This window comes from Colletotrichum karsti (genome assembly GCF_011947395.1).
Source record: "Colletotrichum karsti strain CkLH20 chromosome Unknown Scaffold18, whole genome shotgun sequence".
NCBI lineage: Eukaryota > Fungi > Ascomycota > Sordariomycetes > Glomerellales > Glomerellaceae > Colletotrichum > Colletotrichum karsti.
This window is the reverse complement of record NW_024065918.1, coordinates 52458-75132: the sequence shown is the minus strand read 5'-3', so window position 1 is coordinate 75132 and position 22675 is coordinate 52458. Positions and strand designations below refer to the sequence as shown.

General features: G+C 53.6%; 9 protein-coding genes across 9 annotated transcripts; 6 read left to right on the top strand and 3 right to left on the bottom strand.

Moving 5' to 3' along the window:
- Positions 1-652: 652 nt before the first annotated feature.
- CkaCkLH20_06119 (smr domain-containing protein) lies at positions 653-2413 on the top strand (the record flags this gene model as incomplete). Its single annotated transcript, XM_038888836.1, has 3 exons — positions 653-682; positions 773-1415; positions 1470-2413. The coding sequence occupies 3 exons, from the start codon at positions 653-655 to the stop codon at positions 2411-2413; spliced, it is 1617 nt and encodes a 538-aa protein (XP_038745637.1).
- Positions 2414-3528: 1115 nt separating this feature from the next.
- On the top strand, positions 3529-4501 carry CkaCkLH20_06118 (uncharacterized protein; the record flags this gene model as incomplete). Its single annotated transcript, XM_038888835.1, has 2 exons — positions 3529-4256; positions 4315-4501. 2 exons carry the CDS (start codon positions 3529-3531, stop codon positions 4499-4501), a joined length of 915 nt encoding a protein of 304 aa, XP_038745636.1.
- Positions 4502-4764: 263 nt separating this feature from the next.
- On the bottom strand, positions 4765-5910 carry CkaCkLH20_06117 (AoPex11B; the record flags this gene model as incomplete). The annotated part of the gene is made up of 2 exons (XM_038888834.1): positions 4765-5660; positions 5862-5910. The coding sequence occupies 2 exons, from the start codon at positions 5908-5910 to the stop codon at positions 4765-4767; spliced, it is 945 nt and encodes a 314-aa protein (XP_038745635.1).
- Positions 5911-6489: 579 nt separating this feature from the next.
- On the bottom strand, positions 6490-8097 carry CkaCkLH20_06116 (uncharacterized protein; the record flags this gene model as incomplete). Its single annotated transcript, XM_038888833.1, has 3 exons — positions 6490-6662; positions 6737-7724; positions 7825-8097. The coding sequence occupies 3 exons, from the start codon at positions 8095-8097 to the stop codon at positions 6490-6492; spliced, it is 1434 nt and encodes a 477-aa protein (XP_038745634.1).
- A 399-nt stretch (positions 8098-8496) lies between these two features.
- Positions 8497-9126, top strand: CkaCkLH20_06115 (transferase hexapeptide domain protein; the record flags this gene model as incomplete). Its single annotated transcript, XM_038888832.1, has 2 exons — positions 8497-8886; positions 8935-9126. 2 exons carry the CDS (start codon positions 8497-8499, stop codon positions 9124-9126), a joined length of 582 nt encoding a protein of 193 aa, XP_038745633.1.
- Positions 9127-9874: 748 nt separating this feature from the next.
- Positions 9875-11861, top strand: CkaCkLH20_06114 (uncharacterized protein; the record flags this gene model as incomplete). Its single annotated transcript, XM_038888831.1, has 4 exons — positions 9875-10001; positions 10059-10182; positions 10238-10878; positions 11428-11861. The coding sequence occupies 4 exons, from the start codon at positions 9875-9877 to the stop codon at positions 11859-11861; spliced, it is 1326 nt and encodes a 441-aa protein (XP_038745632.1).
- Positions 11862-12216: 355 nt separating this feature from the next.
- CkaCkLH20_06113 (isopenicillin N synthase-like protein) lies at positions 12217-13411 on the top strand (the record flags this gene model as incomplete). Its single annotated transcript, XM_038888830.1, has 3 exons — positions 12217-12882; positions 12941-13004; positions 13059-13411. The coding sequence occupies 3 exons, from the start codon at positions 12217-12219 to the stop codon at positions 13409-13411; spliced, it is 1083 nt and encodes a 360-aa protein (XP_038745631.1).
- Positions 13412-18746: 5335 nt separating this feature from the next.
- On the top strand, positions 18747-20506 carry CkaCkLH20_06112 (cytochrome P450; the record flags this gene model as incomplete). The annotated part of the gene is made up of 3 exons (XM_038888829.1): positions 18747-18977; positions 19041-20278; positions 20335-20506. The coding sequence occupies 3 exons, from the start codon at positions 18747-18749 to the stop codon at positions 20504-20506; spliced, it is 1641 nt and encodes a 546-aa protein (XP_038745630.1).
- A 333-nt stretch (positions 20507-20839) lies between these two features.
- Positions 20840-21967, bottom strand: CkaCkLH20_06111 (uncharacterized protein; the record flags this gene model as incomplete). Its single annotated transcript, XM_038888828.1, has 1 exon — positions 20840-21967. The coding sequence occupies one exon, from the start codon at positions 21965-21967 to the stop codon at positions 20840-20842; it is 1128 nt and encodes a 375-aa protein (XP_038745629.1).
- Positions 21968-22675: the final 708 nt, after the last annotated feature.

Genomic DNA, 22675 nt, shown 5'->3' with positions numbered 1-22675 from the left:
AAGGCGGGCCACTGACGTCGCGCCACGGAGGGGGCATATTGACGACTTGTGATTGGACAAAATTCTTCGCATCAGCCACACTTTACTCCTCCTCAGCCTCGGATTACCAGCCACAACGCACGTGCCAATGATGACCGCAGACCTGGTCGAATGGCGCTTTTTTCTCCGGCACCTACTAGTCGAGGCGAATGACGGCGTGACCCAATCTCCGGAATCACCAGCGCAAGAGTCATTGACTTGGGTGCTTTCTTCTCTTCATAAACTGGAATCGGACCAGGAAATATGCACCTCGACTTCGACTGCATAATGAATCATCAAAAACTCCCTGGAGCGCGCGTTTGAATAACCCAGTGTCTTGGACCCTTCAAATCTCGACGACGCCTTTGCGACAACACTGCCCCGCAGCGCGTCGTTATCGCCATTGACTTTATTCCCCCACACAACTTTTCCGCATCTACGACCACTTGTCGCATTTGCCTGCTTCGCGCGTGCTACACTCGTAGACCTGCACATACCCGTTCTCATTGGTTGTGGCTGTAGTTGCACCCAGTGCCCAGCGAAATATTTTCATCCCTCGTTCTTTTCAGCATGACTATTGAGCTTCTCTGGATTACGCGACAATACCTCGAACCCTGAAGCTTGAACTCGTCCAATGGCATCTTCTAAACTCGACGACTTGGTGGTGAGTACTCGGTCTCTGGGCGCGTTCTGGCGCATTCTGGCGCACAATCCTGCCCAACTCCCACCCTGAGCACAGCTAACGGCGACCCAGGCGGAGTTTCCTCTCCTTGACCCCACAGTCGTCATCGCAATCGCAAGTGAGCTGGACCTCGGCGATGCTAGCCAGTTCAATGACGTCCGAACCATGCTCCAGAGCCTTGCTCAGGATGTATTAGTTGAAGAGGCAAGCGGATTCAATGCCAGTGGCGTTCCCGATGCCGTCAGTTCCAACGATACGGGAACAGACACCCGGGACGGCTCTACCAACGTATCTGATGGCTTTCAGCTTAGGGACTCCGACTCTATCGTTAGCAGAGTCACGAGCCCGCCTCCTCCCGATGAGCTCGAGTACGACGTCCCCCGCATTGAGTCTTTCGACGGGGACTCGGAGCAGGAGAAGCTGCACCAGCTCCAAGAGATGTTTTCTGATCTGAAATCGCATGACGTCAGCTTTGCTCTCAAAAAGGCACAGGGAGACTTTCAGATGGCACTGGAGACATTACTGAACATACAGTTCCTTGAATCCATCGGAGAGAGACCCAAGGGCATTGATGGCTTCTTCCAGCCAGAGAAGCAATCGAAACCCTCCGGAAAGAAGAAGGGCAAGGGAAAGAAGCGGAAGGGCTTGCTTACAGATCTGTCGTCGAGCTCCAGCAGCATCAGCGACACATCGCCAGTTACTGAAGACAATGAAAGTAAGTCGAGCCTGGTAACCTTGGACTAAGAGGCATCAAGTTGACTTGCCGTAGAAGTTGAGAAGATCCTATTCATTGCAGAGAAACTCGACCTGCCATTTGAGGAGGTCTCTACCGTATTTGACTCTCACAAAGGATCAGTGGAACGTACCGTTATTGAGTTTCTAGAAAGATACACCAAGCAAGGCGTTGTAGTCGAGAACAGCGACAGTCCATATGGAAAGCAGCATCTGCATGAGCTGAAGAAACAGTATCGACACATACCCGAGCAGCTGCTGTCGCCTCTGGTCGAAGTCACTCGGAGCGATCACAAATGGACGGAGGAGGTTGCCACCTTGCTGAATCGTTACTTCGGCAAACTTCCCGCTCAGCGCCTGAAGATCGACTACAAGCTGGCACCCCTGACAACCGAAGAGGTTGAAGGCTCGTCAGAGGGTTGGCAAAAGGTGGCGTCACCAAAGACGCCGGGCATGTCCCCGATTGTGCGGCCGCTGAACAGTCCAACTCTGAACAGCCCGACGTATGCGCCCCGCACTTACAAGCAAGCTATGGACACCGCCGGAGTGTATCGCGAGGCGAGCAGTCATTCGTTCAATACCGCCGGCCAAGTCTACAAGAAGGGCCACTTGTACAGACAGGCAGCAGGATTCTTTGCAGACCGCGGTCGGGAGGAGGCTCGCGGGTTCGCCAAGGCCAAGAGCGTGGCCGCCGACATACACGTCGCCAGCACTAGTACGTCTAATGAGATCGATCTCCACGGTGTCGAGGTCGCCGACGGCGTTCGTATCACGCGAGAGCGCGTCTGGGACTGGTGGAACAACTTGGGCGAGTACCGCTCGAGGAAAGCACAGGAAGGCTTCACGATTGTCACGGGCCGGGGTCTCCATAGTGCTGGAGGCGTCTCGCGCTTGAGACAGGGTGTTATCGCCGCCCTAGTCAACGACGGTTGGAAGGTCTCGGTCGGGACGGGAAGCTACCGGGTGACGGGACGACGTTGATGATTGATTACGTGGTTGTACAGGTGCTTGCGTCACCCCAGCCGCCTGGGAATTCGGAGACTTTTGGCGGCAGGCAGCAGCATTAAATGCGTTGAACGTATGCTTCGTGTTCGGGAGCCAAGATATATGCCATTGGGCAATCGGTTAAAAGAGCGGGTGTTATGGACATGATGAAACGACTTGTGGCCATTGTTGAAGATACCACTGGAGCGCGACGGCTGGAAGACGACTTGGATGATATACATTAACGATAAATATACCAAGAGACGTGGGAGGGCATCGTCTTTTTCTTTTGGCTAGACGCCCTGTATTCTATTCGCAGAGGATTCTGTGGATAGAGACAACAACGCGACGTTGATACGTTGCAGGGTTACAGTTAGCATCCATATTGATGTCAAACGATCGCCGCATTTTCAGCCTTGCATTGCCTGTCCAAATACCTCGAGGAATCCTCACCTCGACCGAATGACTCTAAAAGCCTAAATCCTCCAGAGTCCGCGTACGACTCTCACCCATCTTACCAGCAAGAACGTGGCAGGACAGGGACTTTGGTCGTCGATCAACCGCACCATCACCAAATCCGAAGTCAACCACAACCACACCATACCCGACCGAAACATACACGGCCACCACCAGCCAACATCTATCCTCGTCGCGAAACCACAACGCGCCCTCCCATGCACCGCCGCGGACTCCGCACTCATCATCCCCGCGTCCAATGACATCCCGGCAAGGGATGGTGTCTTAGCGACAAACGCAGCCAAGTGGGAACTCCAGGCACCCGAATTCCGAAGCACATCACTGGCCGGCTCGAAACTCTGGGCGTCGACTCCGCGATCGATGGTCTAGCAAAGCCGGGCGAAATGTTGACATCTGCGGCTCTGTACCCCCTTGTCAACATTCAGGAGGGGCAATTGGGGGGCAGGGCCATTGACGTTGGCATTGGGATGTTTTTGCCGGCCGGGCGATGCAAAGCTTCCTTCGTCCTGTCGCGCGCAGCCAGGGAACTTTGGTTTTCACTCACTTCTTGAAACAAAACCAAGCCTCATTATGAGATGGGAAGATCTATATAACGAGTAACTCACCCTCACCCCCTACCAGATGGTTCTCTCTCGATGCCCTCGCTAGACACCCAAGTCCTCTCGTCTCGTCAGGACATTTCCACGCTCGACGACATCATCACGCGGGACCTTTCTTCGACAAAGTGTCTCGGAACGTATAAAACCATGGCCTCGCCCACCCCATCCTCTCCCGCGGCGGCAGCTCCCACCACGCCGCCGCCGCCGCCGGCCGAGGCGCCCAAGACCCTCAACCCGAACGTCTTCCGCCCCGCCACGCCCCCCTCGCACCACCACTCCGACGACGGACGGGGCCCGAAGAGGGCGGTCTCCTTCATCTTCCCCACCGTCATCGTGCTGCGCGTCGTGGCCATCGCCCTCGCCATCACCCTCATCGTCCTCGAGTTCGAACGGACGGGGCGCTACCACGGCATCGGCCCCTTCCCCGTCGTCCTGGCCTTCTTCCAGCTCTTCTGGCTCGTCTTCGCGGTCCTGCGGGACCTCGGCCGTGGCGGGAGCGGCGGCAGGAACAAGGGGTTCACCGTGGACCTGGGCTTCGTCAAGTGCATCTTTGGCCGGCGCGGCCACGAGGACGAGGACGCCGGGGAGATGCTGCTGGGCTGGGTCCCGGGAGACTCTGGCAAGAAGTTGAAGAAGGCGGTGCTGTTCACGACGGCGACGGATCTGGTGTTTGCGACGATCACGTTCACGGTCGGCATGGTTGTGAAGGGGGGCTGGCATTGGTCCTGGGGTTCCGGCATCTATGTCGTCGCGTTCGTTATTGCGTAAGTTTGGCCGTCTGTGTGTCTCTTTGTGATGTGGTTGTTGCTGACGGAGGTATAGGGGACTCGAGATCATCATTGCGTTTGCGCAGCATTTCACCATTTTGAAGCGGGCCAGGATCCAGATCTCGTATGACGAGGACGAGAGCGAGGATGGTCTCGGCTCTCACAAGTACCGCATCCGCCTGCCGCAGAGCCCTGAGAGGGGACAGGCGCCCATTTCTGTTTATGCCCACACGGCCATCTGAACTTGAGGCATCCGGTCATACTTACATTGAAGTGCGGCGACGCTGTCATGTGTGAAAATGCTACTCGGCAAATAGTGGAGTTGAGAATCGTGATTCAGGCGGGGACGAGTTGACGATGAGAACGATCATAAAGGTTGCTACGCGTTTGTATGAGATTGTGATTTTGAGTATTGGCATCACGCAGGGCGTTATCTCGTTTACATATCTATCTTTAAGGCTCTAGAGCGAAATCATGCAATGAACGCTTTATCCCCGGGATTCCTCTAAGCAACGCCCCTTTTCGCGGCGACACCAGCACCGCACCTCTCCCAAATATCCCTGCTCGTCAAGACAGTCGTGATGAACATCGCAACCCCGACCGCGCCGGGTCCGATGTTAACCCAGCCCAGGATAACACCTGGAATGATGCAATCCAGCGAGTCCGAGATGACCTTGCGCCCGAGGCTCTTGACCTTGAACGCGACCTGCCTCCGCCACTTCCTCATGCCCTCCCGCCTCTTGACGACGAGAGCCTTGAGCCGCGCGCGCTCGGCGTTCAGATCCAGCTTCTCATCCTCTACCTCGGCCTTCGTCTCCTCAACGACCTCTGTCTTTTCCGCAGCCTTCTCATCTCCCGCAGCAGCAGTCCCGTTCGGCTTCTCTCCGGTGCCGTACCCCGCACCGTGCTGCGGGACGGGGGCGTAGGCGAAGGACTTCGTGATGCGAATGACGTTGCCCACGATTCCGAGGAAGAGCGCGAGGAACCAGAACCGCTGGGCCTCGACGTTCAGCGCCCTCGTGCGCTCGGGGCCGAAGAACTGGATCTGCGGGACGCCGAGGAGGTCCGGGAGGGTGAGGGACTCGAGGCCGCCGTAGAGGCCGAGGAGGGTGAATTTGAGAATGTCGAGCCACGTCTCGAGTCCTGCGCCACCGCTGGATTTCTGACCGGGAGCCGTGGAGGGCGGTGAGATGGAGGTGTAGAGGTTGTACGAGGTGCCGAAGGAGTTGAGGAACCAGAAGAAGCGGATGAAGCGCCTGGTCAGGTTGAGGTGGCCGCGGAGGGGGCCCAGGGCGTCGAGGACGGGGTCTGGGGTTGAGAGGACGAGGGCGAGGAGGGCGGGTGTTGAGGAGACGATTGCGGTTAGGGCTTGGAGGCCGCGGAGGATGCGTTCGAGGCCGGCTGGGGTTGTTAGTTGTGAGCGGGAGTGAGAGTGAGCATGATGGGTGAGAAGGGTTTGAGTGAGAAGGAGTTCCCTGAATTCAACGCCAAGCGGTCAAAGTCGGCGTTGAGACCAAAAGAAACCAACGCCAGCCTTCATGCTCCGAAGATGAAAATGAAGAGAAGAAATGTTTTGAATGAGTTTGAGATTGAGGGACTCACCGCTATCCGCCCCGAACGCAACGAACTGGTCGTATTTGAACGATGTCATCTTTGAGACCCCAGCACATGAGTGAAAATGAGCGATAATAATCACTTAGATCACCAGGCGACTCAATTCGCCAGACAACGCTTCAATCGGACTTGCTGAAGAATGAGAGGCGGTCAGCCGAAATATCTCAAAGTCCGATGTGTCGTTGAACAACAAAGAGCGCCCCGCCGTGGTCGGAGGGTCTTTTGGACCGGGTTGAGCCGGGTTTGAGACGGGATGTGCGGTCTCCGGCAATGTGGGCCGAAGAGATCCTGGCTGTAGCGGATGCGGCGCTGAGAAATCCGACCACCTCATTGGGCGGTAGATCGTTAGCCTAACGCCGACAGGGAGGCTTGAAGAATGAAGTTCAATGCTGAGGGACATGAAGATTATGCAGTCACCATGTTCATTCATGCTGCAGTTATGTCACAGGGTTGACGAACATCATTGTAGTTTAACAAATTGAAATCACATTGCTGATAGAGTACAAACCCGGTCTGAACAAAAGGAACTCCGGCGCGTTCGGGCTCTATCACAATGTACGATACTAATATATACAAGCCCTCGCGCGAGTCTACCACCATGCGAAACCTTAGCATTTTACTGTCCCGGTGCAACCAACTTGCCCTGAGCCCGCGTATCGGGGTCCCAGCCGCCGGCCAGAGCGTTAGCACCGCCGTTCTGCTGGGCGAACTCCTCCATTCTCTTCTCGAGCTCGGGGCGGAAATGCCTAATGAGACCCTGAAGGGGCCAGGCGAAAGCCTCGCCAAGAGCTGTTGGTCACGTTAGTGTTGTGCTCATTCAAGTCGTTGACATCATTGACGTCATGGAGGCGAGTCAAACATACCGCAAATAGTGTGGCCCTCGACCTGCTTGGTAAGCTCCTGAAGCATGTCGATCTCGCGTGGGCGGCCGCGGCCCTTCTCGAAGCGCTTCATGATCTGATCGGTCCACTTGCTGCCCTCTCTGCAGGGTGTGCACTGGCCGCAGGACTCGTGGGCGTAGAAGTGGGAGAGACGGCTGATGGCGCGGACAACGTCGGTGCTCTTGTCCATGACGATAACGGCGGCGGTACCGAGACCGGACTGGCTGTCCTTTAGGGCGTCGAAGTCCATGAGCTGGTTGTCACAGACGGTCTTAGGGAGAATAGGAGTAGAGGAACCGCCGGGGATGACGGCGAGCAGGTTGTCCCAGCCGCCGCGGACACCACCGCAGTGCTTGTCGATAAGCTCGCGCAGAGGTATCGACATCTCCTCCTCGACGGTGACGGGGTTGTTGACGTGACCGGAAATACAGAAGAGCTTGGTGCCCTGGTTACGCTCACGGCCAAAGCCGGCAAACCAGCTGCCACCACGTCTGCAAATGGTGGGGGCGACGGCAATAGTCTCGACGTTGGCGACGGTAGACGGGCATCCGAACAGACCGACGGCGGCGGGGAAGGGAGGCTTAAGACGGGGCTTTCCGGGCTTGCCCTCGAGGGACTCGATAAGGGAGGTCTCCTCTCCGCACACGTAGGCACCGGCTCCGCGGTGGATAAAGACGTCGAAGTCGTAGCCGGAATTGCATGCGTTCTTGCCGATCAGGCCGTCGGCGTAGGCCTCGTTGATGGCGTTCTGGAGGACGGCGGCCTCGTGGACGAACTCTCCGCGGATGTAGATGTAGGCAGCGGTGGCGTTCATGGCTCTGCCGGCGACGAGGCAGCCCTCGATGAGCTTGTGGGGGTCCTTTCGCATGATCTCGCGGTCCTTGCACGTTCCGGGCTCACCCTCATCGGCGTTGACGACCAGGTATCTCGGCTTGTTGTCCTTGTCCCAGTCCTTGAAGTTCATGAACGACTGTTTTGCCGCATTGTCAGCCTCGATTGTTGCCCTCGAATCCTCGTCCCTTGATTGCCGCGGCAAATAATATTCGCAAACCGCACAGGTGGCGACCTACCCATTTCAATCCCGAGGGGAAACCGGCACCTCCACGTCCTCTCAGACCAGAGGCCTTGACCTCGCTGATGATCCAGTCGTGTCCCTTCAGAATGATTTCCTTCGTCTTGTGCCAATCGCCCATCTTCTTCGCCGAGGCCAGGGACGGGGGCATCCGGCCGTACAGATTCTGGAAAATACGGTCCTGGTCCTTGAGTCCGCCATAGGTTCGTACTGTCGCGAAGTTTCGTGCGGCCTGCGCGGCCTGCGCGGGCAAGCGCTTCGGAGTGGCCATCGTGGGCGTTTGGAGGGGAGGAGTCGGGTGGATGGGGAGTGGAGGGTGTTCGGTCGGAGGAATTCGTCGACGTGGGAAACGAAGCTCTGCTGGGACCGGGTCGATGATGCTTATTTCCTGTTAGCGTTGATTGGCCAATGCGGGCCGGTTAGTCAGCTATGCAGTCACGTGAAGTCGTTCGATGCATTAACCGGGGTTATGCACTGGGGCAGCTTTCTGGGGAATATCGCCGTGATGCTCCACGGCAGCCAGTCACTGCCTTCTGATCACTAACCGGCGACGCGTCAAGGCCGGGCAATTTCCAGAAACCAGCTACCGTCGCGGCGGACGAAGAATGCGTATTTTATCAATGACTCGATAGAATTCAACTGGGTCGGAGCCACCAGCGCACTCGTCAAAATGTCGTCTAACAAGCGGCGTTCTATGCTGCCCGCCGTCTCCAACACCGGCCCAAAACCACCAGTCAACTTTTCCTCCTCCCTCACAGTCTCGGACAGCGCGATTCTGGTCGGAACCCACTCGATTACGATACAATCCGAAAGCGTATTGCACCCCCGGTCGAAGCTCGAGTCTACGAATGGCAGCATCCTCATGGGCCGCCGCTGCATTGTTCACGAACGAGTACACATCGGCGTCGTGGGAAACGAAGAGGTCAGCGGAGGCATCGTGCTCGGAGATTACGTGACGGTGGAAGTCGGCGCCATCATCGAGGCGGGAAACACAGAGATCGGACCGGACTCGGTGATTGGAGTCCGATCTCGGATCGGACACGGAGCTGTCATCGGCAAGGTTGGTGTCACTTTTCTTCGATAGCAAGGCCAAGACTGACGACTGTAGAACTGCACGATATCACCCCTTACGACCATCAAGCCTGGCGAAAAGGTCCCAGACTTCACCGTGGTGTACGCGAATGGCCAGAGGCGGACCGATCGACGAGGAGTCGCAGACTTGAAGCACAAGGCGCAAGCCCGACAGATTGATGTGCTGAGGAGATTGATACCCAACAAGGCCGAAAAGTGGCTGAGTTAACGAGATACAAAAATGATACCCCTGATTCTACGTTGTGCAGACGATCGCGATCTCGTGAGTGGCAGGTTGACCTATTGCGGGATGTTTGTTGGTCCGTCTTACACCATTTCTGCCAGCCTCACGCCCGGAATAGCACATTTCGCAACGTTAGCTGCAAACTCGATAGCATATCTGAGACCATGTGCTACCAGGGCAGCCAACCACCATTCTTTGAAGCGCTACAAGTGTGCATCCATACAAAACTTCGAAAAGTCTTATCGAAGGGCCGGACGGCAGGGATAGTGCTGAAAATGGTATGTAAACCCAGTGGTTTCCTCCCGGACGATATGGTCAACTATGTCTGGTTTGAGGGCCAATCGGTCGGAACAAGATGGCATCACAAGAAATTCCACCTCTTGACATAACGCCTAATCCTACATCCACCTTGAGACCCTCGTCTCCATCGACAGTTTCCAAAACCAGCGAGGAGTTGAATGCAGGTCCATCGGAAGACCCCAAGCACGGCACTTTCCATCGCCCAGCCACAACACGGTCTAAGGGCGAGTACGCCATCGTCCCTACACAAGAATCGGCCGGGGAAAAGCCTGACGGACATCGGCCCAGTCAGCAACAACGTGTGACTGCGACGCATCTCTGCGAGACCCCGACAGGTCGTACACATTACAATTTTCCAAGCAAATTCTCCATTTTGTGGCAATGGAGGTCCGAAGTCTCGGCACTTTGCGCATCGATACTTGCTTTCCTAGCTATGATCATCTTCTTGAGGACTCGCGATGGCAAACCACAACCCGAATGGGACACCATCAACGTCAACACCCTTGTCGCCATTTTCACCATGCTTCTAAGGGCTGCGATGCTTTTCATTATAGCTGAGGGTAGGGCGACTATCTTACAATGAATCGCGCCATTCCAAGCAAGCTAAAAAGTTCTAGTCATTGGACAAGCGAAGTGGTTATGGATGTCAACGCCGCGGCCACTACGGCACATCGAATACTTCGACAACGCTGGAAGAGGTGCCCTGGGGTCAATCAGGTTCCTGTTCCTCACTTGGAAGCCGTTAGTATTGCCCCGATATGTACCAGAGAAGTTGATTTGCTGATGTGTCCCCAAGGGTCTTGACCGTACTTGGTGCCCTCATCGTCGTCACGTCCTATGCGGTCGGGCCTTTTGCTCAACAGGCCGTCAAGACGTTTGCCTGTGAGATACCCTCGGCAGGTGTCGCACGCATTTCAGTCGCCGACTGGGTCGGCCAAGTTGACAGTAATGAGCCAGTTGGTACACGAACGATGAGCTATTCGTGGCTCAGTCCAACGATGCGCACGATCGCAATCAACGGCTTGCTGGGAAGCTCCCAGAACAGTCCTCAAGATCTGTTCCAATGCGACTCCAGCAATTGCACTTTCCGAGAGACCATGAACGTCACGCACTCTTCAGTTGGCATCTGCAGCAAGTGCTTAGACGTGAGATCAGAGTTGCAGGAGTACCCGGACCTATGGGACCTGACAGAGTACGGCATGGGCATTGTGGACAACAATGGCTCTGTCTACAAGTTCCATAACGATTCGGGATTTTCGATTAACTCCCGTTACCGACCAAAGGCTCTGAATATGGAAACCCAAAAGACCGACGACTACGACACTTGGACATTCGATTTCAAGTCCGGCACCCCCAAGACTTCGATTTTGACTCTGTCAACCGCCGGCTGCAGCCTGCGAGGCAACGGTAGCTTACTCCAGGACGGGTTACCAAATCGTATGTGTCCAAAACGCTACGACAATACACCGGCATTGCATTTGGGGGTGGATATCGTCGCTGCGAACTGTAGCTTGCATCCCTGTCTTCGACATTACCGGGGTTCCATTCAGAATGGCGTTCTCCAAGAGATCTTATTGACGACCAGTCCAATGATGCGAGCCAACATGTCGCAAGCAGCCAGGCTCACAAAGAGGTTGAAGCCAAACCAATACGTTGCCATAATGGAGCCGTGTATCGTTGATAATATCTGGTATTATTCGTCTAATATCAGTCAAGCACCCCGGAACGGCATTGACTGGGCCTCATGGACTTCACGCAACGTATCCTACGAAGCACCTACCTCATGTTTGAGATACCTGGACGCACAGGTTTTCTTCGGCCTTCAAAGCTTTCTCTTCAACGAAATGGTTGGTCATTGCCAGGCTATAATTCTAGGGGAAGGGTCCATCACAACAGTCGCACCGGATCTGCTGGGCTGTACTGGGGGTTGGTGGGTTGAAACACTTCACAATGGAGGGAATGCAACCTTCGACATCATTTCCACAGCTTTCGACGACATGGCGACCGCCATCACCAACCGCATGCGCACCTACGGACAAACCTGGGCGCAGGCGTCCCGAAGCTACGCCGAAGGTTCAAGCAGCCGCACGTCGGTTTGCATACGGATGGACTGGCCATGGCTACTCTATCCTGCAGGCCTGCTGGCTCTTACTTCGACCCTGCTCGCCACCGCGGTGGTGCAGAGTTGCCGAGATAGAGGGAAACGGCCCGTGTGGAAGTCGAGGATCCTGCCTTTGCTGTTCTACGGGATTTCGAGGGACGAAGCCCAGGACCTGCGGCATGATACTCCGGTCGATGAGGGTATTCCTCTGCTGCAGCTCGCCGAGATTGAAAAGCTGGCGGATAAGACGGTGGCCCGTTTCTGCAGTGATCGTCAGCGGATTGGGTTCGTTGTTGAAGGACATGCTGCTCCGAATTAGGGAGTTTGCCTATCACCATCAACGGACGGGCCGCGGCCATCTTACGACCAATGTATGCCGAGTCGAAGAAAAGTAAATACCAAGAAATTCCTAGCAACAGCGGTCACACACGACACCCACGCACAATTACCCCCTTGCCCTCGCCTGTGGTATCTACCTTTGAACGCAACCCCGCAGCTGTTGTAGTACAACGCAGGCTTTTCATCGCCCACGAAACAGGGCCTGAACAATCTTGAAGCCTGCAGGCTCTGAACTCTGCTGATACTCTGTAAACCTTTCCCGATACCTTTTTGTCACCCCGCATTCCCTTCTTTCTGAAGCAAGGCGAGCTCTCCAGATATCCAAAACAACCGTCATGGCAGTCACCGAGACTATCCCCGTTATTGACATATCCCCTTACCTCGTCGACAACTCATCCGAGGCCGCTCGCGATGTCATCAAAGCTGTATACGATGCGGTCTCGACCTGGGGCTTCTTTCTGTTGAAAGGCACCCCAGTCACGGATGCGCAGCAGACAGCCCTGTTGAAGTCGGCGAAGTCCTTCTTCGATCTGCCACTGGAGGAGAAGATGGCGTTGGACGTCGCAACCGGCGGCGTACGATGGCGCGGGTACATGCCCATGGGAGGAGAGTTCACCCATGGCGGGCAGGACTGGAAGGAGGGTCTTTACGTGGGACCGGAGCACCCGGCAGATCATCCGCTTACGGGAATGCCGCTGCACGGAGGGAATCGGTTTCCTGATGCGGCGCTCCCCAGCATGCGGAAGGACGTCATGGAATACGTCGACGAGGTGACTGAGCTGGGCAAGACGTTGACGGATGTTCTGTCCTGCGGTCTGGGACTTGAGAAGGGCATGCTTCGGGAGAAGTTGATTAGTCCGGAGCCGATTGTGCTCTTCCGGTGCTTCAAGTATGCCCCGGAGTCTGAGCTGATTGAGGGCCAGCCGCGGGGCTTTGGTATTGGTGATCACACCGATTTTGGGTACTTGACGATTTTGAAGGCTGATTCCCCTGGACTTCAAGTGAGCTCCCAGACAGACTAGAGACTGAATGGGCGCTGAATCTCTGACTGATTTCTAGATTCTGTCGCCGTCGGACACATGGGTTAACGTGCCAGTCCTGGAAGACGGATTCGTTGTCAATGGTGAGTCCTTGTGCTGCACGATAACTTCTTCTGCGTTTCTAATTTGGACCGTAGTGGGTGACATGCTGGATCGAATGACGGATGGCCGCCTTCTTTCCCGGCCGCATAGGGTGCAACGACCTAGTCCAGACTCGCCGCCTAGATTTTCATTCCCGCTCTTCTTCGACTTCGCATGGGACTGTCGGATGGAGCGTCTTCCACTTGGCCATCTTCCTCCCATGACGGCAGATCAAAAGGCACAGGCGAGCCAGCGTTGGAAGGAGACTACGTTCCGCGAGGTGAAGGGGACTTGGTCGCAGTATCTCGCGCGAAAGGTCCAGAAGGTGTTTCCGGATCTGGAGTTGCCTGATTTTGAGCCGAATGCGGCGCCTTCCACGAGATTTAGGCGGGTTGTAAGTGCTGTTTGAGCCTGCCATCGCGATGGTACGAACGATAACTATTGAGACATAGTGTATATGCCTACGCGCATTTTCTTGAGACTGAGTAGAAGTGACTTGCGCGTTACTTGACTGTTGTAAATCAACGTGGGCAGGTGGGCAGGAGCACTTATCTATGTTTAATGAAAAGATGGCGTCAATCGTTGACCTTTTCTATCGTGCTAAATAAGATTCAGAATGACGCCGCGAAAGCTTGAAGTTATAGTCATGGTGACGGCTGCCCGACCACTAGCTCATGATGTCTTTCCCTCCTGCGCTGCCGTTTCCTCCGCTGTTTCTCTGTCTTCCCCAGGGGATCCAAAACCATGTCGTGACTCATACATTGCCCAATATTCTGCTCGCAGTCCTGCAAAAATGTCGTGTTCCTTAATTGCTTCGATGGTTCGAGGACGGATACCAGTGCTGGTGTTGTTAAGTGGGAAGGACCCAAGGCCAACGATGCAATGAAGTTTTCCCACCGCACCAAGCGCAGTTGTTCCAAAATTTTGAAATCCAAGAAGGATCCCGATTCTTCCACAAGTCTTTGGATTTCTCGCCCGTAAGGCTGGATCTCGCCAAATTGATGAAGCATATTGCGATATTTGGCATCTGTTGAATCCCAAAGTCGCAGTCTTTCAAGCTGATCAGTCGGTCTGAACCCAACATGCTGAAACTCGTCAAGAACTTTGGAAACCGATACTCGAGCTTCTCGCAGTCTATTCTCTAGTTGAATGGATGTAGTTGGATTTGTCGCATCACCGGACACTGATTTGAGTTCCTCCCCCAGAATCACACTATTCGTGGTCGCGATCAGAAGTTTTAGACTGTCGAACAGATTGACCCATTGAAGTTGAACGGGCTGGAAGAAATCCGCTAATATTTGTTCAGCGGCCTTTTGTCCAACTTCTAGCTCATATGCTGTTGTTCGCAGAAGAGGAGGAATGGCAGAGTTTTGAAGCAGCATTTGCGCGGAATCTTCCGTGTGCGCAGTCTCTGAGGCTGGAAGCGTGGGACTCAAGAAAACAAAAAGCATGTAATCTTGACGAATGACGGTTGACGCTTTCGAGAGGATTCTCTTGAAGTCCCGCTTTTGTGATCTCCAGAGGGAACGACCCTGACCATGTCGAGCGTAGACTTTGGCTTCGAGTATTAGAAAGTCGTTTTCGAGACAATGCGCCAGATAGATGTTTGCATGGTTGTCTCTTCTGACGAAATGAAGGATTCGAAAACGGTTGTCTATTAGCCTTCCAACGAGGTGTTCTGGGTGAAGCGGAGATGCAGTTGCGTTGAGATGCGAGTCGTTGAGAACGCTGCTGCCCTTATCCAACATTCTGCAAAAGTCTTTGGGATAAAGAAAAAAGATACATTAGAGTAGAAGCCTGATTGTTGCACGAAGAGTTGTTTCTTGGCAATCTGTTGAATTGTAAATTCGGGACGGCGAAGCCCTCATTTCTTATACATAGAAATGACACAGCCGCACTGTCTCCACGTGCCACCACTTGTTCGCCGATCCAGATCTCAGCATACCACTCAATCAGACTTGGAATCGTGGTTAACTAGGATAGGTTCTAATACAGTGTAACGTCAGGCATCAATGCAGCTTGCAGGTTGCCTCGTTGCCTTCGCAAGGCTTAGGGTGTACCGATACTACATGATACTTACATCCAAAGACATGCAAGCGAACCAATGCCCTTAGAACTTGGTTGATGATACATGTTGCCGACTCATCGTAGCTTCTGAACGTCATGTGTCGCTACCGGGGTTGTGATTCTGGTAAGTATCGTTTTGTACGAGGATGTATTCTGGCATGTCGGACAACCCTTTAGGTCGTTCTTGGGGCCAGTTTTCATGGGGCCAGTTTTCTTGGGGCCAGTTTTCTTGGGGCCAGTTTCTTGGGGCCAGTTTCTTGGGGCCAGTTCCTCTCCTCACACAATCGGGCGACCGAGGTCGGCCGGGCCTGCTGTGGCATTAAAAGACGCTGGTTCCCCCAATGGGCTTCCTGTCAGTGTCTGCCAAGGGGCCTTCAGGCAGCTTCCCGATTTTCATCATTCAGCCATTGAACTCGAAGAATTTATTTCGTGGCACGCGGGGCATCTTGACCCCGCGCTGCCCACATTCAGGACGACCATTATGATCATCACGTAATACGACAAGGGACTGGATCTCTCCAAAGTACCGGAAGGCTTGACATCAACTTCGATTCCGAGTTTTCAACATCGTTTCCGCCTGAAGATCCCTGGTGGTGGACCTTTTGGGAAAGTGTTGCCTCAAGTACCCTGCAGAATGAAGCCTCGCTCGAACTCTGGTCTGAAACGCTCAACAACCTGTCAATCATTGGCTTCTCTGCTGGAAGAGATGATCATTCGAGCGAGCTCCCAGTTTTGCAGTGTTTGGAACCAAGGCAATTACTAGATCAAGAGGTTAGCCCAGGTCTCCAAGGAAGCCCCAATCTCATTATGCCAAAAAGTCTACATTCACCAAACCCGGCAAGCCACATCGTCACACCAAATTGGCACGCCGCAGTATCAAACTCAGTAACGCAAGAAACTCCATTCACCAGCCGGGACATTCCGCTGCAACCTGTTTCTCACCCGACGTCGACGTCTTCGCAAACCCACAAGGACCTGGAAACCATACCAACGGCGATTTCGGAGACTGGTTCCCTTGTTGGATCCAGACAAACATCATATTCGCCACCGATTTCCCAGCCAATGACCGCGGGCTTAACGTCTTGTTCAACATCTGCGACTTCGGACACCAATTCGCCATGTCTAGGCGATGGGAATGCGCGAACCAAACGCAAGGAAAACAAACGTCGTCTGAATTGTGAACGAGGTTGCACAAGCACTTTTGCTAGCCCGAAGGACCTCCGTCGTCACTACAATTCGGAGATGCATTCCCAGTCAACGACCTCGGCATATCGATGTCGTTGTGGCTATTCGACGAAACGAAAAGACCATTATCGACGCCACCTGAGAAACATACAACCCACACGTTCTTGCGATTTCGAGTTTCAATTTTTTCAATGCATATGCCAAGAGTTCAACACGCAACCCGACCATCAACAACACTTGCTACATATTGATGCCTGCGTCGTGGGTCAAGGACGCTCCGGCAGACCGAAAAAACAACGAGAGTCTCAAAAAGTCGTAACTGAGCAGTATTCAACGAACTGATGGTGTAGACACTTCATTCTACAAGTGAAGCATTCGAATATGAGGTTGTGGGGGATACGGGAATCTGGTTCCAAGGCTTCCGGATATTTTGGATGGAGCCGCCCTTGCTCTGTTGACTTGCATGATCTGTATAGAGAATATGGTTGGTTTTATCTCATAGGTTGTGCCTACTGAGAGTGTTTTTAGTTTAGTCTGAAGGATTTTCTCTTTTCTTTGTACGGATGTGTGATCAAGCTGTGTGGCAAGTGCTACGGCAAGTATCTTACTGGAATCACCCAGCCCGCAAGCGGACTTGGAAGACCTGTACCCTCTATGTCATCTCCGATGTAGTGTGGGCCCAACTCCCAGCGGGAGAAATATTGAATGTAAGGAAACCTAAGAATGGAAGGAAACATAACTAAAACCAAGAAAAAAAACACTAGAAAATGAAAGAAAAGCCAAAACTCTCGGCTAGAGAGAATCAAGAGCAAAATAGGACGATGACCTTCTTTTCATGAAAACTATATGAAAACTTCTGAATGCTAGAACAGTCCCTTCTAAAACGCGTCAATGCAACAGAACTGAAAGCGAAAATAGTTTCTTTCTGCAAGTCATTGTACTAAAGATTGTCACAGGTGATTAGTGGCTGCTCCAAACCCTAATGGTGGATAGTGTACTATGTAAACCTCTGGGTACCGTGAAGAAGTAGCCCCTGGAGCCATTTTCATGTCTTCGGTTGTCAGGTCTGTTGAGATAAGGCTTACTATGCGAATCACACATTTTTCGCCAAGATCTGGCTCAGAAAGTGGCCCCAGTGATACCGTCAACAAGGCTGTAATCCGCATGATTAAACCCTTGGGGCCAGATACGAAACTGGCCCCAGGACTTTGAATCAATCTTCAACCACCTGGGGCCAGTTTTGAGACTCGAACATATAAGTCATGGAAGAGCCTCGAGGGAAAGAGACCAAATGCTTCCCTTAAATGAAAGTCAAGCACTGCAGCATCAGGTCAATCGCCCAAAATGCCTTCAAGTCAGGGCCACGCTTCTGGATTTCAAGCCCAAAAGGTCGACAGGCAAGTAAAATACACGGAAAAACTGCGGTTGTAGCCTTCTAACGCAATACAGAGTCCTGATTAAACCCCAAGGAGCAGATGGATCGACACGTGTGGTCACTTCAAGCGCGCTGGAGTCGTGGTTCAATCAAGCCCCAAAGGACGAGCCCTGGAACGGACTGAGGTATGAGAGCACCAGCCGTGCAGTTACTCAGTCTGGGAGGCTGCACAGTCCCCAATCTTGGAGCGTTACAGCGACGAAAGGCAGCCGAACCTCCGAGCCATCCTCTCAGGCTGTGTCCAAGGCCGGGGGGACTTCCCACGCTGCGAATGCGAACTAGGCGAGAGCGATTACTCAGTCAGCAATGGACGAAATCGACTTTATTGCGGCAACTGGGGACATTGGGGAGGAGTAGATCTACGTTACATGAAGTTGGCTTTAAGTGGAAGGTCCGCCCGGCATATTGCCCCACCTTGCGCCGATCAGCCAGCCGGCGCCGGTCTATCGGTAATAGTGGAGCAAGATCTCGGAGCAAAGCCTGCCAGGCCTTTACTTGTAGCAAATACCATGGATTTGATATGCAATTGAAAGAGTCTCGACTGAACATCCTGGCCAGAATATTTTGTCCGTCACTCGCAATATCATTGGTGTACCCCAGACTCCTGTCCGCCCTAACAGTTTGAATGACATTTTTAGTGAGACTGTGTTAAGAGCAGCGGGCGCCTACATCCCACGTTATCCGGGGTCAGCGAACCTGAAACAGGTCTCAGCACGTCTCGCTTAAACACCTCGCTTCCAATCAGAAGCGGCAATCGGTACCGGGGAACGTTGCAAGGGGATCGAACATGGCACGTACATTAACTTTTAGCGCGGAACGGGAATGCAGCTTGACAGCGCCAAAGCGTCATGACCTGAAGCCAAAACCCCCCGAATAGGCTGCTGTTTCTTCCATTACCAATTCCTCACTCCTGAACGGCCTCCTACTAAACTCCGATAATGCAACATAACCTCCACCATCCCACTGGCACTTTTCAGATGACCATGCCCACGATCACTTGAGTAACGAACACCCTAAGCAACGAGCTGCTTGCTGTACTCCTAATCGACTGCCCACCATGGCGGGAAGCCTCCACGCCTACATCACCGAGTCCTTGACTCCCGGGCGCGTCTTCGCCTCCCTGTTCTTTGTCTTTGTCACACTCCTTATCCTCGACCACACATGGAAGCCGACCTATCCGAATAATATCCCCGTCGTCGGCCACGGCAAAGGTACCATTGCCCGCCTCAAGAACTTCTATCACTACGTCTTTCGGTACCGGGATTGGGTCAAGGAGGGGTACCAGAAGGTAAGCCATGCCCTGGATACCGCCAACTTCTGTACAACAAGGGATTGCTGACATGGAGGGTAGTACAACAAACAGAACCGCGCCTTCGTTGTCCCCGCCGCCGCGAGCAGAGCTCCCGATATCATTCTCCCCCGATCCCTCACGAAATGGCTACTCGAACACCCCGATTCCGTTGTCTCCGCCCACGAAGCACACAACGACGTGCTGTATAGCGACTACAATTTCTTGGGAAAGGTCTACGCCGACGATGTGTGGCATACCCGCGTTATCCACAAGAGCCTGGCTCGGCACCTCAGTACTCTGGTCCCTGGTATCGAAGAAGAGGTTGGCGTAGCTGTCGACGAGGCATTCGGTACCGACACGGAAAACTGGAAGACATTGACCTTGTGGGATGCTTGGTTGACTATTGTCCCACCTGTTACGAACCGCATGCTGGTTGGCGATACGATATGCCGGAACAAGGAGTTCTGCAAGGCCATGGTCTCGTTCGTGGACCAGGTCATTCTGAACTGCTTCGCGCTGCACATGGTCCCGCAGATCATGCTCCCCATCTTTGGGCCCTTGATTACCCTGCCCAACTGGTGGCTATGGCGCAAAGCGGCAAAGCACAGCCTCCCGGTCATTAGGAAAAGACTCGAAGATATGCAGAAGAAGGAAGCGGGAGATCCGGAATACGACAGCTGGACTGCACCGGAGGACTTTGTTACTTGGGACATCCGCATGGCTAAGGCGGAGAGGAATCACTTCGAGCTCGACCCATACGTCATTTCGAAGCGATTGTTGCCGATTCAATTTGCGGCGATTCACACGACAGTAATCACCGGACACAGCATTGTTCTAGATCTGCTAAGCTCCGATCCTGAGAAGGGATACATCGAGGGCATCAGGGAGGAGGCGGCGCGAGTGCTCAGGGAGGAGGGCGGTCGCTGGACCAAGAATGGCTTGTCCAGGTTGTACCGGCTGGACAGCGCCATCCGCGAAAGCCAGAGGCTCAGCAACTTCAGCTGTACCCTCATGGAGCGCAAGGTGGTTGCCGCGGAAGGTATCACGAATGAACAGGAGGGCTGGCACTTGCCAAAGGGCACGTTCCTTACCGTGAACCTCGAGGGTCTCCACCACGATGACGAGATCACATCCAACGCCCTGGAATACGATGCTTTCAGGACGAGTCGCGAGAGGGAAGCATATGAGGCGAAGCCGCAATCGGAGAGAGACTTGGAAGAGGGACTGAGGTTGAAGAACTTGGGCATGGTGACAACAAGCGATGCGCATCTACCTTTCGGTCATGGCAGGCATGCATGGTGAGTGAACACTCAAGTCGAATCGGTCAAATCAGGTTTATGCTAACTCATGCTAGTCCCGGCCGGTTTTTCGTGGCTCATGAGCTCAAGATGGTTGTAGCAAACCTGCTCCTGAACTATGAACTCAAGACATTGTCCGAAAGACCGAAGCCGCAGTGGGTCGGCGTCACTGTTGTCCCTCCGGTGGACGCAAAGATCGAGATCAGAAGGCGGAAAGGGACTGTCTAAACGAACAGGATACGGTTATGACTTACGAACGGAACCGGCGCCTAATGGAAGGAATGTACTTGTAGCTCAACGTGCAGGGACACGTATAATTTCTAACTCCTTGTTCTTCACCGTCGACTGTCCATGTTGTTGTGGCTTATTTGTGGTTATTGCCCGCCTTAAACTCATACGGCGAAAACTCAAATCAAGCAGTCGACTGTCCATGTGGGATGACACTTGCTGACGAGGTCGAGTGAGACCCGAAGCACAACGAACTCTGACTTTCACTGCTTCGAACATCATGAACAACTTGACGATTGGTATTAAGATGCCATGAAACTCGTACCGGCCCGTTTACACGAGGGCTCCCGTGCGATGAGTGCTGATTCCCATTTCTTCCTCCCAAGCAAGCCATTCACCATTAGGAAGGTACATCCCGAGGACTTCGCTATCCATCGTGACGCGGAAAAGCGCCTTTTCCGCCTGTTTGTTAGCCAGAGAGTACGGGCTGCAATAATCATACTGCCAGTACCCAAGGCTTTCATCGATCGACGATACTGGAAACCACCCAATCCTCTCCAGTACGCTCGGATCGACGTCGGTGATTGTTGATGGTAAATCCCCTTTGAAAAGAACGACCGAGACGACTCCGGGTGTATGTATGCCGAAGCAAAACTCTTGCCGGATGTTCGCGCTCGCCATTGTCTTTCGGTATTCGTTGCACTTCTCTTTCTTTCGAATACGATCCCACGTGACACCGAGCTCAGCAAGTCTATGCGGTGGAAATCCCAAGCACATCCAGTTCGAATATGCCTGAGAAAGGTGCCCGCCGAGGGAGGAGGTGCTGAGAATCGAGACGATAGGTAGTTCTCCCTGGGTAATTTGTTCGGGATCAACTCTCTTGGCAGCGGCATCCGCAAGATCTTGGCCGAGTCTTGTTATGTAGTGATCAATCAACGGGTTAGCCACCCAATTGAAAGTCGCTCCTTCGTTGAAGTATGTCTTGACGAAGTCGGCTGCGTCATTGACGGTGTCATTCTGATCCATGGACGCAGGCGTGTCCGAGTAGCACGAGTTCCATAGATCCTGGTAGATTTCCAGTATTGCGAGGAGCAACTTTCGTTCAACGTTGAAATTTTCCCGGTTCTTCATATTGAATGTGCCACCGCTGGTCAAGTTGCGTGGTCTATAGTAATCCCTTTGCAGAGGTCCCTCGGTATGACGGCCCAGAATACAACGGTCGACAACACCTCTCTCAATATTCAGCAGAAGCTCCTCGAGGCTGACAGAAGGCGTCCGGGCGGGTAGATCGTCCATGCGCTGCTCTTCTATATTCCCGTACAGCACGAGGTCGAGATAAACCTGCCGTTTGGCCTCGAACTCGGTGAGTTCTACCTCCTTGTTGCACAGCCATGCCGGGCCGTCGATGTCAAGTTTGAGTTCCCCAGATTCCTGTTGGAATCCGCCAGTGCGGGTCAGCAGATCGGCATGTCTTTCTCGCCGAACCTGATCGTGATGGCGTGAGAGGGCTTGTCTTCTTGAGAGTCCAGCCCTGTGGTGGTCTCCCCTTAGGTGCCGGACATCGTTCCATTTCTCCCCAACGTCTCTCAGATAACGGAGCTGCTGCGTTCTTTCTCGTTCTTCCTTTTCGAGACGGGTTCTTTGTGTTTGAGTCAAGTCGGGTAAGGAGAGGAGGTCGCTGGTGTCCCTTTTGCGGCGACGAACAACGGAGTCACCGTCCTCCAGGCGACCACGATTTGAGTCTGCATCTGAGTCAGAGTCATCGTCGTCGTTGTCTCCTGATCCCGTACTACGTCTAGGTTGGCGGTCTCGCCGACCTCGGAATGGAAGAACCGCCTGGGGTTGCCTGGAGGGCGGTGGGTGAGCTTTCGACACCGAACTTGCTTTTCGCCGAACGTTTCCAGAAACCTCTCGGTGACCAGGAGTCGGAATAATAAGCGCCTCTTCTATGGAAAGTCTATCATGCGATGCATCTATTATGTGGTTGTCTGCCACAGGATTTGAACAAGACTTGAGTGCCGCTTTTTTGGCCGCGATAATAGATGTGCTTCCAACAGTCGTCACTGGAATCGACATTTTGCCATGGGCTGGTGTTGATGTGTAAAAGTGTGCTGAACAGATGAAGCGAGAAACTGAACCAGATAGTGATGATATGAGGCTAGAGATGAG